The following is a 17,947-nucleotide window of genomic DNA, read 5'->3' as shown; positions in this document are numbered from 1 at the left end:
AAGTCCTGGTTACCTGCAAAAATACAGTTAAACTAATGGATCACAAGTGCAGTACTCAACTAATCAAATGCTGTATTGATATGATATCTTACCACAGCTATTATAGGACAACATGTGATTCATTGAGTCATGACTTTGTGACCCATCTGTTAAAACTAATGGCCACAGTTTAGATTACCACAGTGCAGCTAAGGGAAGGATAGAAGCAGATCAGCTGTTAATGCTTCATCGTTAAACGTTTGATAAATATTAAAACCCTGCAGCCAGAGAGAGCCTCAAAATGTAATTTTTTTAAAGATATTAACTTATTGGTAAACCATGGTTTTGTATGCATGGTTGTATGAAAACAACAGTAACATCTTGTGAATGTTCATCTTTTCTCAGAGGTTGTTTGCAGCTTATATCAAGGCAAGGCAAGTTTCAGCAAAAAGGTAATTCAAAGTGCTTTACATAAAACATTAAAAGGCCATTTAAAAAAAAAACTATTAAAACAGTCCATTAAAGAGCCAGAATAAGCTCAAATAGAATAAGACATGTATAAAAATAGCCAACAAGAATAAAAATGACAGTGCCGTGTTGGAAATTAATAGCCTAATTATTTGATTTAATAAAAGGCAGTGTCAATAAGAAAAGTCTTCAACCTTGATATAAGTCCTTCAACCCCTGACATATTTTGAAGGTAATAGGCTGACTTTGTGATTGTCTTAATGTGGCTGTTTAAATCCAGGTCTGAATCCGTGACTAGATTTCTGGCTTTGTCCGTGGTTTTTAACATTGCTAAATGAAGCTGAGCTCTGACTTGTAATCGTTCCTCCTTGACTCCAAAGACAATAGAGACAACTTTTAATTACTTATTTTAGATTTTATGTAACTACACAATTAGGTCTGTGTGCTGAGTTTTAAGTATTTTATGTTGCCAGAGTGCCAAAGATGAATTTCCAGTGTATGTAAATTCAGTGGACAATACAGTTTTTATCTATCTAGCTATCTATCTATCTATCTAGTTTTGTCATTGTTTAATTGAAGAATATTTCAGTATTTCATAATGCTGCTACTTGACGGGTTACTTGAAAGTCGACCGTTGTGCTCTTCTTTCTTGGAGGAACTGCAGGTAGGCCTAATGTACATTCGGGACCCTGAGCGTGCCCGGCATGACGCCCCCTGGGACAAACCGTGGTCATGGACATTCATAAATTGAATGTTTTCCTGCTTTTTTTCACTATTAGGCCTATTTATTTCTGTTTTATTTCTTTTATTTGTTATTGATATCGCTCGCTCGGTTGTTGTTGTTATTGTTTTTTTGTTTTTTTTTTGTGAAATTGTGAATTATTAAATACAAGAAAGACTTTAAATGTCCTGCTGTGTGACTAACATGGAAGGACAGCGCCCTGCTGTGGTTTCAATTGAGAACTGCACTACTGTAACTTGCCTGCTCTACGTCACGCGGACAGCTCTCATTTAATTGGCTGTCCGGCTGTGATCACGTGACATCACTGTCCCGTCTGTTCTGGTACTTTTAACAAACAGCACCGTGAATAGGCTTATTCTTTGTTCTTCGTGTAGGCTATTTATATATATATATATATATATATATATTTATATTTATAACAACAACAACCGCAAATGTGATTGTGTGTAAAGAACAGACGTCGACGCTTGTATATGCGGGATTTTAATGAACCTGGACGCACGAAAACAGGTAGGTTGACTGTCAAACGAAGCTGAAAGTGACTATTTTTTGTTGTTCTGCACTGTCAGCGACTCTTCGACTGCTCAGTAAACCAAAAGCTGGTCACAGTGTACATTAACGGTTCATTAATGGGGATTGTGGTTCTAGTAAAGACGTGACAGTCAGGAGTGGGTTTGTCCTATTTTGTTTCTTAACCTAATGTTTTTTTAGGCAATACTCCAAAGTGAACAACATTAGCTACATTCAAGTCGTTAGCCTCCTACTAGCTATCTAATGTGATCACAGTGTTATCTGCGCTGAAGCTTACACAATATGTGTGTTGCTCTTTTCTTTATTCTTTTGGGTAATTTAAGAATTGAGTAATCTTCTGTGACTCCTACCTCACTTGTACAACTCTCGTGTCACTTGTTCTTCTCTGAGTTGTTCTCTCTAATGTGATTTGTTCCTCTGCACAGACAAACAAGCCTTCTTTGTCCTCTGCTACCAATAATTTCATGCACCAGTCAGTCAGACCTAAAAGATCTAGAGATAGAGATAATAGAGATTATCTGCTTCCTAAAACTTAAATGAAAGAAAAGAAAATGTGTAACCTTCACAATGTTTCACAAGATCTGAAAATATTTCCCAGGTTTATTCATTTAATCAAGGTGTTCCATCCGATAAGGCCTGTAGTTTTAAATTGTAGATGTAAACTGTGTTATTCAAGACTCAGTTTTAGTATAATCCAGCATAGTTTGCTTTCTAATATCACACAGCTAAAATCTTAACAGTTTTTCGTCTTTTTCTTCCTCATCTTATGTTACCTGTGGGATCTGTTCATCGGCTCTAAAACCAAAACAAACACAAGCACATACCAACAAAACAAAGCAGCATACATATTTTGGGTATGGCCCGAGCAGGAAACGTTTTGCCTTCTTTAAAAAAAATCAGTTACAAGGAAAGCCAGTCACAAGACAAAATATTTTGTACGTGTTGTAAATCTTCTGTCCGTATGCATGACTTAAAGATGTCCAAACTCAGTGCTTTCATCGATCAGTTATTTTGACATTTATTGTATGTTCCTATACCAGCACCAATGACTAAGGTTGTCAAAAGTATCGATAGCCTACTTCCATACTTTTTCCGTTACCACTTGTTTCAATCGATACAATCTTGTTAATTATACATTCGATAGTATCGAAAGTACCGGAGCTATAAAAATCAGATCTACAGTCAGATTTTCATCCCAAGGCTGCACAGATTAAACATCGGGAAACAAAACAAACTGGTCCTTAACCTGTGGCTGTTACGGCCTTCTCCCCAGCAACAAACCCACCAGTTTGTTTTGTTTCTGTACCAGCAATTTTTGCCATTTGAAGTTTAAAGGCCTAGTCCATCTGTTTTTTTTCCCGGGTTACAAATCAATAAGGTTATGAATAATGTTAACGCTAGCACTAGCTGGGTCAACGTTAGCTGTGCTGAGTCCGAAAATAACGGCACAGAAGCCAAACAAGTTACCGTCTGGTGGATTTGAAGAGAGCAATATAACGGCTTCAGTTCCCCCCCCTCACCCCCTGCTGTCTAACAGCAAAGGTAAAGCTGTGAAAATATTCTAAATATAGCGTACACTTAAACCGATTTTTTTTTTTTTTTTTTTTTTAGGTGGCGAAAATACGCTTTGCTGGTTCCCCCGTCCACTGCAGTGCATATCGCTCTATTCAAAGCCACCAGACTCCTGTGACAAAAACAGTAGTTTTACCTCGCAGAACACGGGAGTTGCTACCGCTGCCTCGACCGGTTAGTTGTTTTGTGTTATTGTGACTTTCAGATCTAACCCCAACGTGGAATCCTCAGCAGTACATTACTCGGCTTCCTATCTGCTTCTCCAAGCTGGGGCCATCCAAAATGTGAATGTTTGGTTTTAAATAAGGAACACAACTGTGGGAAGTGAAAGAATAGTTAAAATTCTGGTATTGTGACAACCCTGGTAATAAGTCATGTTTTTGTGGGGAGCCAGACACCCAATCAGAGGCTTCACACTGCTGCTGTCAGCATTCAGACTTCCATACTTCCTCTCTATTAAGCAATCAAACGTCATAAATCACGAGACCTCGGATTACAGTAAACAGTTTTTTGATGTGGAGTGGTTTTGGTGGTTCCCAGCAACCCCGGCTTGTCAGCAGCTGGAGTGTGTGTCTTTGTGCCAGAGATGAGCTGTGCAGGTTATTCTCTGTCTGTGGAAACATCTAGAAGTGTGTGTGTGTGTGTGTGTGTGTGTGTGTGTGTGTGTGTGTGTGTGTGTGTGTGTGTGTGTGTGTGTGTGTGTGTGTGTGTGTGTGTGTGTGTGTTCTGTAATCATGACTTCTTACTCAAACAAAAATTCAGCAGATTCCCCCTTATTAAATTGTCAAAATAACTTTATATATTTATAAAAGAAAAAATTATCAAATCCTCAAGTGTAACCTGGTTGGTAAACATCAGTGTATTACGTGCAGTTTACTGATTTCAACATTTCTGTGTAAAGAATTTAAGATTTGTACTCCCTGCTGCCATTTTCAAGCTGCCAACATGTAAAAGTTTCCCCGTGCAGCTTCTGTATCGGGCAACCTGGTCTCATGACGTAACATTTTATGTTCTGTTCCTCTTGTTTGGTCTCAGAGCTGCGGAGCATCATCTGATCTGAGTTGAAACTACTTAATCTATCAAATCGGATGTCAATCGGTCTTCTTCCACAATGAAGACGGACATCGCTTACAACCAGGTAAGGTGCTTTTTTGTAGGTTAAATAAATCAATGACTTGATGAACAGATAATGAATCTATGCTGACAGATTTTGAGTTATTTCCACTTTTGATTAGGTTTAGATTATTTGTTTTAATTACTTATCATGTAAAAAATACCAAACATTGACTGGGTTAACCCTTGTGTTGTCTTCCCGTCGACCGTGCAACTTTGCTTTTCTGTGTAAAAAGTTAAACTTTTTTCAATGTTTTGGTCGTCTTTTTTTGACACGTTTGTTCGCTTTTCCCGATGTTTTGGAAATGTTTTTTGTCAGCGCTTTTTCTGACGTTCTTTTATTAAAAAAAAAAAAAAAATCAAATGCTATAAAATTGACTAAAACACCCAAATTCAATGAAAGTAGTGAGCTGATCATTTCATTTTCTTGTGAAGGGCATTGTACGGAACCATCCACGTTTTTTAAAAGAAACCCACATTTCTGATATAGAAACTCACATTTTTTTAAACTTAATTTTTAAACCTATTGAAATATATTGCTTTTCAAAATTACAGATGAATTGATGAAGCCCTTATAATTTGTACTGCATTTTAAGACGACGTGCTATGAGAAAATGCTTTCTGTTTGCCATGAATGTTGTTATTTGTGTTAAATTCAGTGAGCTTGTTACTCGGATCAGAACAGTGGAGTTTCCCCATGTCCGTTGTCAGCTCTGAATCACATTTCCATTTCATAAATTCATTTTCTGTTACCACTGGTCACTCAATTTCGGTAATGTCAAGGACATGTACACTAAGACAAACTGCAAACAGGGGGAAGTCAGGGAATCTAAAAAAGACTTAATAGTAGGCCTGTAACAATTATTACATAATCTTTTTTTTTTTTTTTACATAATCGTGGTTTCTTTGTTACCACAGCTAACATTAGCTAAGGTTCTAAGGCGAATGACCTGTGTATGACTGGTAATTGTTGATTTTGTTTAGATGTGCCAAATTGTAATTATATAAGGGATTATTGGTCGGACTATATATTTTTATTATTATTTCAACTGTTAGTTGTTGGCACTTGACCGTATAAACGTTCATAGCAATAAAAATGACAAGGCGGGGTACAGTTATAAAAAATATTTTATGATAATGAAGAGGCGTGGTTAACTTCATAGGCTGTGTATTTTTGTAACTACATTATCTGGGTCACATGACAGTGATATATATCCAAAAGATGTATCCTGGGATTCATTCAAAACTTGAATTTGTTTAACAGCTCTACCTAATAGACTTAACCTGCTCATCCAATTTAATAGTAGTAGTTTGGATTTGGATTAAGTGTTACATAATAAGGATCGATAATCTCAAACGCAAACATTTGAGTCCAGCGGTGATTCTGCTCACGCATGGGTCTCAAACATGGTGTTCCTTTTTTGACGAGTGACAGAAAATGATCCCATGTTGCAAATTTGGTGAAACACGCCAAGGTTCGAATTAAAATCCTCAAGTTTGCTCACTGTGTTCATTTATTGTTCTGCCTGTAGCTGGTGGACGTGGAGAGGAGGAGACAGGAATCCAACAGGAAAGCCCAGGTGGTACGTTACAGACACACACATGACTTCAGCACACAAACCAACAAGGTAGACGGAACCACAGCCCGCATTAGGGCTGGGTATCAACGATGATTTCCTGACTCGATTTCGTTTCCGATTCACAAGGTCCCGATTCGATTACATTTCCATCCGATATCAGTTCATTTAGGGAAATTTCCGTTCCAATGCCAATTTTGCTTAGTCTAGAAATCTAGACGCACCCTAGCGGCAGCAAATGTAATTTGCAGCCAGGGTCAGTCTAGCAACTCTCCATTGGCTTGCGAGCTGGAAAAAACAAACTCTAGTCAGGCCAATCACATCGTGTATAGAGTCGGTGGGCGGGCTTAACATAATGACAGCAGAGTTACGACGGTTCCGGGTGAATTCCCTGCTACTTGAAAACAAAGAAGATGGCTGCTGCTGCTGGCGAACAGCGGTCTTTCGGATCGGCTTTGGCCGCGACTCTGGAAGACTTGGAGTTAAGCACTGAAGTCATTCTTAAAAAAGGAAGATGTGTTCGGAGTTTTGCCGACTAGATACGGCGAAAGTTTAATCTATCAACTAGCGTTGCTCTGGTTGGTTGTAACGCTATCCTATTGCGTGCAGAGGAAATTTGAAAGACAACTGTTTATCCCGCCCCTCAGATTGAGCCCTGCCAATGGTGAGTTCCCAGACCCAAAATCTTGATGTGGGTCTAGCTTGTCAGGCTAAATTTTGCTTGGATATAAAAGAGATTCTCAGAGAACTTGTGGTATACAAATTGTACAAGCAAGAATCAACCCTCACATATTTTTTAGAATGCACCAGGTTAATGTTTGCAGGAAGAATTGACCCCCAAAGGTTTGTAGTGGCTTATACATCCATGGTGAGAAGGCATATATATTCAAAGATTATATATTCAAAGATCGATTTCTGGATTTCATTAATCGATATCACATCGAGATCGATTTTAATTGGAGGATGGATTATTTTAACCCAGCCATAGTTGACAACATCTCACAAAGAAATACCCACATTCAGAGATAAATATAATTTATTCAACGTTGATCAACACCCACAGCTTTTGCCCATCCCCTTTCCAGTATTCCAGGTGTGTGATCGCTCTGGCCACTGTGGCCACTCTGCTGCTGGCCGCCATGGCCCTCTATAACCTCCTGACACCGAGGGTTTCCTCCTCCCATCCTTCCCCGAGCAGCAGCAGCAGCAGCAGCAGCAGCAGCCTCCGTCTGCCCAAGGGCGAGTCCTGCTCAGACCCCTGCAAGTAAGCAAACATCTGCACACACACGGACACAATCGTTTATTCAGCTGTCATGTTTCAAACTGTGTGTTATGTCAACTGTTTTAATAGCTGTTGTATAAATTAAGCTTAGCGTTAGACTAACGCCGTTAGTTCATGTAGGACACAGAAGCCATACGCCCGCTGATTGAATTATCACACAGCCATTCTCACAAAGCTCCATACAAGTAACAAGCAAGCAAGTGGATCGTTTTGTCAATTGTAAATTTGTTGTTTTTAAAGAATTGTGGGCAAGGTATGTACTGTTTGGGACATTTTACAGTTGAAAAATAAACGTGACAAACTATGTTAAGGTGACACTTTACTAAATTACCTCAAACATATCTTTGGCATTTCTGTACTATAATATCTTCTTATTTATTGGCTGACGTCATAAAATATATCTGCGATAAGCATCGACCCGGTCAGTTTATCAGTCTAGCTCTACTCCATGGGCAGTACTATTACTACAGATATGAATCGTTCTAGTCAAGCCGTTTCCTCTCTTTCCCCCTGTCAGGATCGTTCTGGTGGAGAGCATCCCTGAAGGGCTGGAGTTTAACTCCAGCACCACTCACCCCTCCATCTTCCAAGCCTGGATCAGTCTGATGGCCGAGGCTCGCAGCAGTGTCGACATCGCCTCCTTCTACTGGACGCTCACTAACAAAGACACTGGCACTCATGAGCCGACAGCCAATCAGGTTTGCTGGAGCTGTGAATAGCCAAATGGCACAAATGAGTTTTACTTCTCAAAATATTTGTTTAATGGACAAGTTCGTATGTAGAGCTGTAACAATTCCAAATTTTGCTGTGCAATTAGTTGTCTCAGAAATAATTGCGATTAACAATATAATTGTCTCTTTCAGTCAAATTTAAAAATATTTATGTATTTATTACTTTTTTAAACAAATTCCAGGATACATTGTTTGGTGACCCAGATAATGTAATAACACAAATACACCGCCTATGAAGTAAACAACGCCTGTATTGATAATTCCTGGTTTGGCTGTAATGGTAGTCATTACAGTTGCTATGTACATGTATAGGGTCAAGTGGCAACAACAAATGAAATGATAAAAAAATATATATAGTCCGACCAATAATTACTTCTATAATTACAATTTGGCAACCTAAACAAAACCTACAATAACCAGTCATACACCTTAGGACCTTAGCTAATGTTAGCAATTAATTGCGCTTAAACAAAGAAACCGCAATTACAGAATGTAAAAAAAGAAAATTGACAATTATTTAATAATTATTACAGGCCTATCCACATAACAGGCTTCTTATTATTTCCTGCTGTGTTCGCAGGGTGAGACCATTCTGAAGACACTAGCTAAACTTTCCGGCAAGTTGTCTGTTCGTATCGCAGTGAACACGCCACAGAAGAGTCAACCACAAGGCGACCTCCGACTGCTCAACGACTCAGGTGACACTGACCGTCTTTTACTTTAGACCAGCGAGTCTCTGACCAATGTGTCGACTGATGTGTGGGTTGATATTGACTTTATATCATAAACTGTTAATATTAATGGACAAAGCATCCGGTTCGGCGAAGTGCTGCAAATGCGGAAGTGCTTTAAACCTGCATTCTATCTGAATTCCAGCAGGGGGCGACACGTACGGTTGCAAAAGGAGGTCGGTTTCTGTAGAAGTCTATGAGAAAGTGACCCACTTCTCACTTGATTTATTACCTCAGTAAACATTTTCATAATGAGTTTATGGTCTCAATCGCCAGTTTGAAGTCTTCTGCAGTACAGAATGATGTTCATTTTTTTAATAATGGTCTCGTTGATTTTTAAATCGACGATAAAGCAGGGGGTGTTTTACGGTGTGGCTATGATGTGATTGACAGTTCACGGCCTGTCTTATATGTAATATAACTATTGGACAAAGATATATTTAAAACGTAGCAAAGCTAAATCTTACCTCGAATTATGTAGGCTAGCTTTCAGCAGCAGTTGCATCCAGATTGCCAGTGAAAGTGTGTAACGTAGAGTGTAAGCAGCGTTGCCAACTCTCAGCTAACGTCACAGTCAGATACCGCCCAACAGTCTATGGCTCCTCCCTCACTCCTCCCTCTCGTCTAAAATCGTCACATCCGCAACCAAGATGGCTGCGCCCGTAACGGCAAACTCAACGACTCATAGCAGATCTCCACAAACCAATGGGTGACATCATACATGCTCTGTCCATTAATATTTACAGTCAATGCTTTATATCAAGCCTGAGCTTGCAGTGTTCTGTATTTAGGATTTTTTTTAGATCTTGCGTTGCCCTTTTGCTTTCATTTGAGAGCTGACAGCTCGGTGTGACAGACAGAATCTGTAGCATTATGTTGTCCAAAGTAATGATGATTATAAACTAACAAAATGAGTTCTTTCTTTTTTTACGCGTGAAGAGTTTTGACTGATTTAATGCATCACAGTGAAACACATACGGTTGCATTAAACATCAGTTTAATGAAATATTTATCAAATATTTAAACATTACAAAGAATATTATTAATCTTATGATATGAATTTCAACCATATTTCTGAGGCCTTATATTAACTTTGTTACTAGTGTTTTCATATTACTTTTACCTTTCCGTAGGTTAGTATATTCCAGAGTATATTCTCTGGTCTGTATGTTCGATCAGAGAGTAGAAAGTACACAGTTCACATCTACACTGGGGATAAATAAATTATGGGATGAATTTATTTCAGGATATCTTTTCTAAATTAAATAGGGTGCGTCACTAAAAAATACTTTAATTTTAGTGTACAGTTTTGTGTGAAACACTGATTCTTCGAAATTTCTTGGCATTAAAATGGCTACATGTTTGATACAGAGTATCAGCAGCCTCTGCCTAAAAACATCAATATTAAAATTCATACACAGTATTTTGGGTTTGTATTTTGTAGCAGAACATTATTCAGTTAATCAACAGTTATTCACTGCTGTCAGCGTCTCCGCTCTCACTAAAGCACCCACTAACAAAGACAATCTTCGGAGCTTTACATTTTTATTCAGGCGATAATTTGTGTGTGTGTGTGTGTGTGTGTGTGTGTGTGTGTGTGTGTGTGTGTGTGTGTGTGTGTGTGTGTGTGTGTGTGTGTGTGTGTGTGTTTCAGGTGCTAATATCAGGACAGTTAACATGAGAGAGCTCACTTCAGGCGTCCTCCACACAAAGTTCTGGGTTGTGGACAAGAAACACATTTACATTGGCAGTGCCAACATGGACTGGAGGTCCCTCACACAGGTACACACACACACACTCTCTCTCACAGTCTATCAGTCACAATCACATTTTCTTTGTTATATCTGTGTGAATGGGATTTTCCTAGATGGTTTACCCGAATATTGTTGTCACTTTGTGGGCAGAATGAGTATTTTACACAGTAATCATGGCAGGAAGTGAATTAGAAATGAACTATTGTTTAGCTCTTTAACTCAAAAGTAGCATTCTAAAAATATCCCAGGCAAACTAATGAAACTAAACTGAATGAAAGGTTGTTTGGTGCACGATTTAAGCACAATTATGTTTCTTTCCTCTTTTAAGAGGAAGTTCTCAAACCTTCAGTCACATGCCACGCTGAAAGAATAGTTTGGATTTGCTTTAATACTGTGATGGTCTCAAACCACTTCTCAAGTTTAGCTTTTCTAATGGTTTTTTTTAGTATTCATTTTGCTGAGTTGTCACTGCCATGAACATCCTGTTCTTAGGAGTGTTCACCAACATCCCATAAAACTGTTTGTGTGTTTGCAAACAACAAAGAGACGATTCTTTTATGCAATTTCTGAACACTAAAAATCTCAGGAATTACCAGTTAAGTGTAATGCAAAATATGTTTATTGTTTATAAATATATTTAAAGTTTATGCATCTACACTAATTCTGTGGTTTTAGACATTTGTCGTTTCTCACAGCAATGTTTATAAAATAATTTTCTGTGTATTTTTTTTCTGTTCATTGTCACAGTTTTGAAATCTACAAGCTGTAAAAAAAAATCTATGATTGAGAATAAGTTAATATTCTGCTGTTGGTCTGTAGGTGAAGGAGCTGGGCGCGGTGGTCTACAACTGCAGCTGCTTGGCCGCCGACCTGGGGAAGATCTTTGAAGCCTATTGGTTCATGGGGGAGAGTCAGTCCATCCCATCGCCGTGGCCCACCAGCTTCTCAACCCTCTACAACAAGGACACGCCCCTCCAGCTGCTACTCAACAACACGCCGTCCGACGTCTACCTGTCGGTGAGCCACAGTACATACAGGGAGGGAAGGATGGGAGATTTTAGTTTTTATTTCAGTATATTAATAGGAAGAAACAAGAAAGAAAATGTAGTTTTTAATGCTGCTTCATAAGACTGTAACCAGTGTTTTATTTTTTAATACCACACTATGAAGAACATTAATACGATTAGTTATGCCTCATATAAAGTGGTGGCATATGTACACCTTTGAAATGTTTTTCTTTATCTCTGACAGTAACTACTGCGATGTCAGCATGCATGATCATTTCTTTTACTATTGACAGTGTTGGGAAGGATACTTTCAAAACGTATTCCTTTACAGAATACAGAATACATGCCCAAAAATGTAATTTGTAACATATTCCGTTGCATTACTCAATCTGAGTAACGTATTCTGAATACTTGGATTACTTCCACATTGAATTGCATTTTATAAGTGTAGGAATGCGGCCATCACATACAGCTTACTGAACAGGCCTATTCTGGTGTGTTCTTCTGTTCCAACTGGCTGAATGTGTACCTAAACAAGCAGATAGATTTTTGTATTTGTAGTCCCGAACTGCATACAAAAATGTAACCGCAGTCTAAGCTACCACGAGCTAATTATAGCTAACGTTAGCTAGCATGTCAAACGGGGCTAGTCAGTCTTTCAACGGCTCTGGGGCTAGTAAATCAGCACGTAGGAGAATGTAAAGTCGCACGTCAACTAAGCAGGTAGCTACCTGATACAACTATAAAATAACAAGGTGACCAGTAAAACTACAACAGACGACTACCCCTGGCTAATTAAAAAAAAAAACTTACTTTAAGATGCTTCTTCAGGTTGGAGGTGGAGTTTTTGGACGCTGAAAGGAGGTTGGTTGCTGGCAAGCAGAGGTTGCACTGCACGGTTATATTTCGTTCTCCCTGTTCTTTCTTTAATGTGAAATGCTGTTTGAATTTCCAAGATAGAAACGCATTCCTGCCCTGGCTGTGTTGTGCCGGTTCCGACTCCATTGTGACAGATCACGCAAATAGCTAATTTTTTCGTTTTCATACTGGGGCTTCTGGGAAATGCATGGAGTTGCCTTAATTTGTTCAGAGTGAATAAACTCGTGAAACAGAGAAGTATCGTCATGTAATCCATTGATTTCAACAATGTAACTATTCTAAATACCAACTATTTAAATTGTAACTAACGGAATACAGTTACTCGTGATTTGTATTCTGAATACGTAACGGCGGTATATATATTCAGTTACTCCCCTAAAATGACTATCGATGTGTATGTACAAAAGACTTTCTTAACCCCGCAGCTCAGTGCTGACCTTCTATCTTCAATTAGTCTATATCGAGGACGTTTCATTGCCGGGATTGTTCAGGTGCCGCTGGAAATTCCACCGGATGTCCCTAATTTTCGGCCGGATGTCCAGTACCTTCCTCTTTCTTTGTGTTGGCATTCTAAACTCTGGTGGAGTTATGAGCACTATGGTTAACTGCTCCTCAGATCTCTGCAGGGTAAATCCAGACAGCTAGCTAGACTATCCACCCAATCTGAGTTTTCTGTTGCACAACTAAAACAACTTTTGAACGTACACATATTCCACCAAAACAAGTTCCTTCCTGAGGCTATTTAGCAGAGGTACCGTCATTGAGTCTGGCACTTAGCACCGCCCCTGACGATTGTGATTGGTTTAAAGAAATGCCAATGAACCAGAGCACGTTTTCCTCCCATCCCGGAATGCTGTGTGGACTAGTCAGACCTTCCTCCGCAGCGCTGTGGAGGAAGGTCTGGCAAAGAGAGACTACTCTTCAATGTACTTCTAATGACCACTGCTCCTTCTTGGTTCATCGTCTGCTGAGGCTTCTGTATTGTTTAAAAAATTGCTAAAAAATTAACAATATCTCTTTTCTCTCCTCGCTGTCTCTCAGAGTTCCCCTCCGTCTTTCTGTGCAGCCGGCAGGACTTCAGACCTTCAGTCCATCCTCAGTGTGATGGAGGATGCCCAGAGCTTCATCTATATCGCTGTCATGAACTACCTGCCCACCATGGAGTTTTCACATCCTAAAAGGTACAGCTGTTCAGACACTTATGAAATATAACTAAGGGAAGGATTGTTGAGAAGAGTCAAGTAGTATAGTTAGTGAAGCTCTTAGGAACTGCTAAAGGTAATGTAGGTCAGATTTTAGGCATGGCACTATCTATGGATTGGTCAGCCAGTCCAACACTTTGGTCCTGACTGACATATTCGACTTTGGTGATCCCCCCTGACTTTTCCTTTAGCACCACCATGAGGTTGACATGTGTGGTTCTGAGTGAAATGTCTCAACAACTATCGGATAAATTGCCATGAAATTTGGCACAGATTTATTAATGCCCCCTTTGGTATGAATTATAATCACCTTGGTGATCCACTGACTTTTCATCCTTCTCCATCATCAGGTTAAAACTTTGAATTTGTCCAATACTTTGGTTTATGACCAAAAACCTGAGCATGTGCAGAAAAGTGTAAGCAAAAGTCATCATTTGAAATTCTGTCACTACATTATAATGGATTTAACAAGGGGAAATCTATAAAGCATTAGTGTGTAAATATCAAAAAGTTGCACCCGCCTTTTTCTGAGCATTTTATTTGAGGATAAATAAAGTGGAATAGAGTTGGGACAGAACTTGGTTAATGCGATGTCTCATGTAGTCATACTCTGCATGTGGTGCCCTCTGCAGGTACTGGGCTGACATCGACACCCAGCTGAGGCGCGTCGTGTACGAGAAGCGGGTCAAAGTGCGTCTGCTGATCAGCTGCTGGGCCAGCACCCAACCGATCATGTTTCCTTTCCTGAAGTCTCTGGCCTCAGTTTATGACCCCAAGAGCAAACTGGACATCCAGGTGGTGAGTAGCTCTTATTCGTTTCGTGATTAAAAAAAGAAAAAGACTTGGCCACCTTCACGTGTCCTCTGACACTGAGACAGGAGGTTGTACATATTATGACACAGATTCTTAAGTAAAAACAATAACCCAAATGACCTCTTGTTTCCCTTACCCAGAGGCTATTTGTGGTGCCTGCCAGTCCCAAGCAGAAGGAGATTCCCTTTTCCAGAGTCAACCACAACAAGTACATGGTGACTGACAAGATAGCCTACATCGGTAAGGCTGCACACACACTGCATGGTTAAGTCAGTCATGAAAATAATAACAATCACATCTGATTGTACATCCCTGATATGTATTCAAGAAAAAGTGCTAAAATAGAATTTTTTTTTTCCTGTCGTCAGGTACATCTAACTGGTCAGGGGACTACTTTGTGAGCACAGCTGGCTCAGCATTGGTTGTCAACCAGACCGCATCACAGTCCCCGGAGCCAACCGTCCAATCACAGCTGCAGGCTCTGTTTGAGAGGGACTGGAACTCTGAGTACAGCACTCCTCTCACCCAGCACTCAAACGTCAAAGACTTGTGTTAGATTCCACAGTATTACAGTGTGGACCCTTCTCTTCAACACATATTGCAGTGTTATAGTTGCACATTTATCTTAGTATATAAACTTTAAAGCATTTTGCACCAGTCGGCTGAAGCAATTGTTCACACCATGAACACGGAAACTCTTGAGCTAAGAAATCAGCCAGACGGCCTCTCCGCTGAGCGTAGTTTCCCGGTTTGCTAAGGAAGATGGACTTCCAGTAAACCTGGCTTATCACAGCTTTAGTGCGAGTAATGTTCCATCAAACCAGTCAAATGCCAAGTACTACCAAGGGTTATTCAAGGATGCCTTTTTTATTTTCAGTGAAGAATTACTTTGCCTCTCTTTGCTGTTTACTATCAAAGCTGGCCCGGGATTCAAACTACACGTGTGGGTTATAGGCCAGATCAAATTTAAACTACTCTTTAGTAACATCGGATCAGAATGTTCTGCAACATGTTGCCAGCATTGACAACCCATGAACAGGCAGCTGTTGCTTTTAAAAAAAACTCCTAACAAACTTGTACGATTAACTTGTGTTTTCCGACATGTAGTGCCAGCAGCAGGAGGGGGCACTGTTTCAGCTTTTCAGTCAGGTCTGTTTCATGATAGTCTATTTCCTTGACGTTCCACTTCCAGGATTGCTGGGGTGCTGCAGGGAATTCCACAGGATGCATGTATTGTTTCCTTCCACTTTCTTTGTGTTGGATTTTTAAATCCGGTGGATTTCTGAGGACTATGGTTAACTGCTCCTCAGATCTCTGCAGGGTAAATCCAGACAGCTAGCTAGACTATCTGTCCAATCTGAGTTTTCTCTCGCACAACTATTTTGCAGCGGCTCTGTGCGGAGTTTAGCGCGTCATTAAGAAATGTCAATAAACCAGAGCATGTTTTCCTCCCATCCCCAAATGCCTCAGTGGGAGTTGTTTTTATCCCAGCTAATCTCAGGGATTAAAGTTTGATTCTTTTCTTAATTGATGATTTCATTTTGCTGGAATAATTAATGTTCCAGCTGGTGTGCTGTGCCTGTGCTGTAAATAAGATACAGGTGTTTTTAAAATAAATAAATGTAATACTTAAGTCAGCAGTGGTACAATAGATTGAAAGTTTGCTTTAATTTCCACTGTGTGGAGTGATTGAACCTACCAATTAGTGAGGAGGTGGTTGTTATGGAAACTGTCCAAAGAAGCGTGTTTACCTGTAGCAGCGAGCTTATAAAAAAAGCTCTGGGGCAGTTATTGTAAACATGTTCTTATCTCCTTCCTCTTTATAAAAAAATTACTCTCAATAAATGTCTTCAAATCAAACCTGTTCCAGTCTGTTTATAGTTCATCGTCATGTGTTCTCTGATACACATACATTATATTCAATGATTTCATAAAGTGACTGTTCAGGGCTATGGACAATAAGAAATATTAAATGACAACGGACTTCATCCCACTCTTTTAATGATTTCTTAGGAAAAAGCCTACGTATAACTCGTTAAACTGCTAGATTAAAGTCTCAAGCACCTTCACATAGTGGTCTGATGTAAAAGATATGGTTTTACCAAATACTCTCCTGGACGAGTTCTCAACATTCAGATCTTGGCAAAACTACAATATTTGCACACCTGAATGTTTGACAGTGCACCTGAGGGCATAAAAAACTCACAAACAATCTCACTTACTACAACTACTGTTCGTTTCATACTAATGTCCTACGACATTTTATTCCAAGAACCTGCACTGAGATAATTTTCTTAAAACTTCCAAAAAGTAATGGATCTGGTCAGGCGCCTGGGTAGCTTACCTGGTAGCGCAGACGCCCATATATAGAGGTTTACTCCTCGACGCAGTGGCCGCAGGTTCAACTCCCTTTGCTGCATGTCGTTCCCCCCCCCTCCCTCTTCATGTCTTAAGCTGTACTATACAAATAAAGGCCTAAAATGCCCAAAAACGTAATGGATCTTGTTTCTTTCTTTTTTTTATTGACTTTGACCTGAGGGTGCATAACAACCAACCAGAATAGTTTCCAGAGCTGAAGTGCTTCTCGTGACTAATGTTTCTGTGAAGAAAGTGTTTGCTGCAGGACGGCCTTCTCTCTCTCAGTCAAACATGTAAACAGGATGTGAAGAAAAGGTTTGTTACGTTCATCATGATGTTCTCATTCAGTGAAATTGTACTACTGAGTTTTATTTCTCATGCTAGAGTTACAGGGTGTCACTTTTGATGGGCCTTAACACTACTCGGTGTTCGTCAACAGGATGCAGGGAGTGAGACGCAAGTGTAGAAGTGGATGGAGCAAGACTTGGGCGTGTGATAATGGTGGTTGTAGCTCTCAGAGTGGGGTAAGTGCGAGATCTGAGGCTCATGAGGACTGACGTTGGTAATTGTACCTGGAGAATATCTCGGTGGAGAAAGGGGCATAGCATAATGACTAGGATTGGGCATCAAGAACCGATTCCATAAACATAACGATTCCAACGGAATTTGGTTTTGAATCCGATCATCGGTTCCAAATTTAACATGCCTAAGTTTTTTAGCAGCCACTGTACTCATCCTCCAGGTGCTTGTTGTGTTGCAGCCACCGAGCTCAGTATAAGCAGCAAAGTGGCTTTATTTTGACTGGCTTTATCTGTTCTCTATAATCATGCCTTCCCCCCTTCGCTTACTGATGCTGCTTTTAAGATCTGGAAAAATAGAGGCATCGTCACTGTAGCGGACTTATACGTCAATACCATTTTTACCACCTTCATCCAGCTAAAGGAGAAGTTCACTCTCCCACCTACACACTTTTTTCGCTACCTCCAGATTAGAAATTACATCCGGACATATTTACCACATTTTGAATTAATGCCAGCCCCCATTGAACTTTATACTTTAACTAGAAAATGCATTTCCTGCGGAAAATGCGTGGGAATGCTGAATAGCTGAATTGCTAAAGCTAAACTGGTTGAATAGCTTAAATCAGTGAGAAGAAGTTGAAGTAGTGAGAATAGTTAAAAAAGTGGAAATCGTTTTAATACGTATGA

The 17,947-nt window shown here is 39.7% G+C and overlaps 1 protein-coding gene across 3 annotated transcripts; it reads left to right on the top strand.

Annotated features, from left to right (window-relative positions):
• The first annotated feature begins 1,606 nt into the window (after positions 1-1,606).
• Positions 1,607-14,953, top strand: pld3 (phospholipase D family, member 3). Of its 3 annotated transcripts, none has more exons than XM_036001634.1 (12): positions 1,607-1,696; positions 4,324-4,430; positions 5,938-5,988; positions 7,068-7,246; positions 7,782-7,962; positions 8,576-8,693; positions 10,381-10,508; positions 11,300-11,497; positions 13,408-13,547; positions 14,201-14,366; positions 14,522-14,621; positions 14,750-14,953. In XM_036001634.1, the coding sequence occupies exons 2-12, from the start codon at positions 4,404-4,406 to the stop codon at positions 14,935-14,937; spliced, it is 1,476 nt and encodes a 491-aa protein (XP_035857527.1). In that variant the 5' UTR covers positions 1,607-1,696; positions 4,324-4,403; the 3' UTR covers positions 14,938-14,953. The 3 variants fall into 3 exon arrangements, with proteins under 3 accessions (XP_035857527.1, XP_031140498.1, XP_031140509.1); XM_031284638.2 differs by having other exon boundaries at positions 1,607-1,699; positions 4,328-4,430; XM_031284649.2 differs by having other exon boundaries at positions 1,607-1,705; positions 4,339-4,430.
• Positions 14,954-17,947: the final 2,994 nt, after the last annotated feature.

Source organism: Sander lucioperca, chromosome 5, assembly GCF_008315115.2.
Source record: "Sander lucioperca isolate FBNREF2018 chromosome 5, SLUC_FBN_1.2, whole genome shotgun sequence".
In the NCBI taxonomy this organism is placed as follows: Eukaryota; Metazoa; Chordata; class Actinopteri; order Perciformes; family Percidae; genus Sander; species Sander lucioperca.
Note: the sequence above shows the minus strand (reverse complement) of the source record. Positions and strands in the feature narration are given on the sequence as shown.

Bases quoted from the DNA above. Each gene is read 5' to 3' on its own strand.
- pld3 (XM_036001634.1), top strand. From the start codon at position 4,404: ATGAAGACGGACATCGCTTACAACCAG. The intron at 5,989-7,067 runs GTACGTTACAGA...TCCCCTTTCCAG, and splicing joins CCAACAGGAAAGCCCAGGTG to TATTCCAGGTGTGTGATCGC. The intron at 13,548-14,200 runs GTACAGCTGTTC...TGCCCTCTGCAG, and splicing joins GAGTTTTCACATCCTAAAAG to GTACTGGGCTGACATCGACA.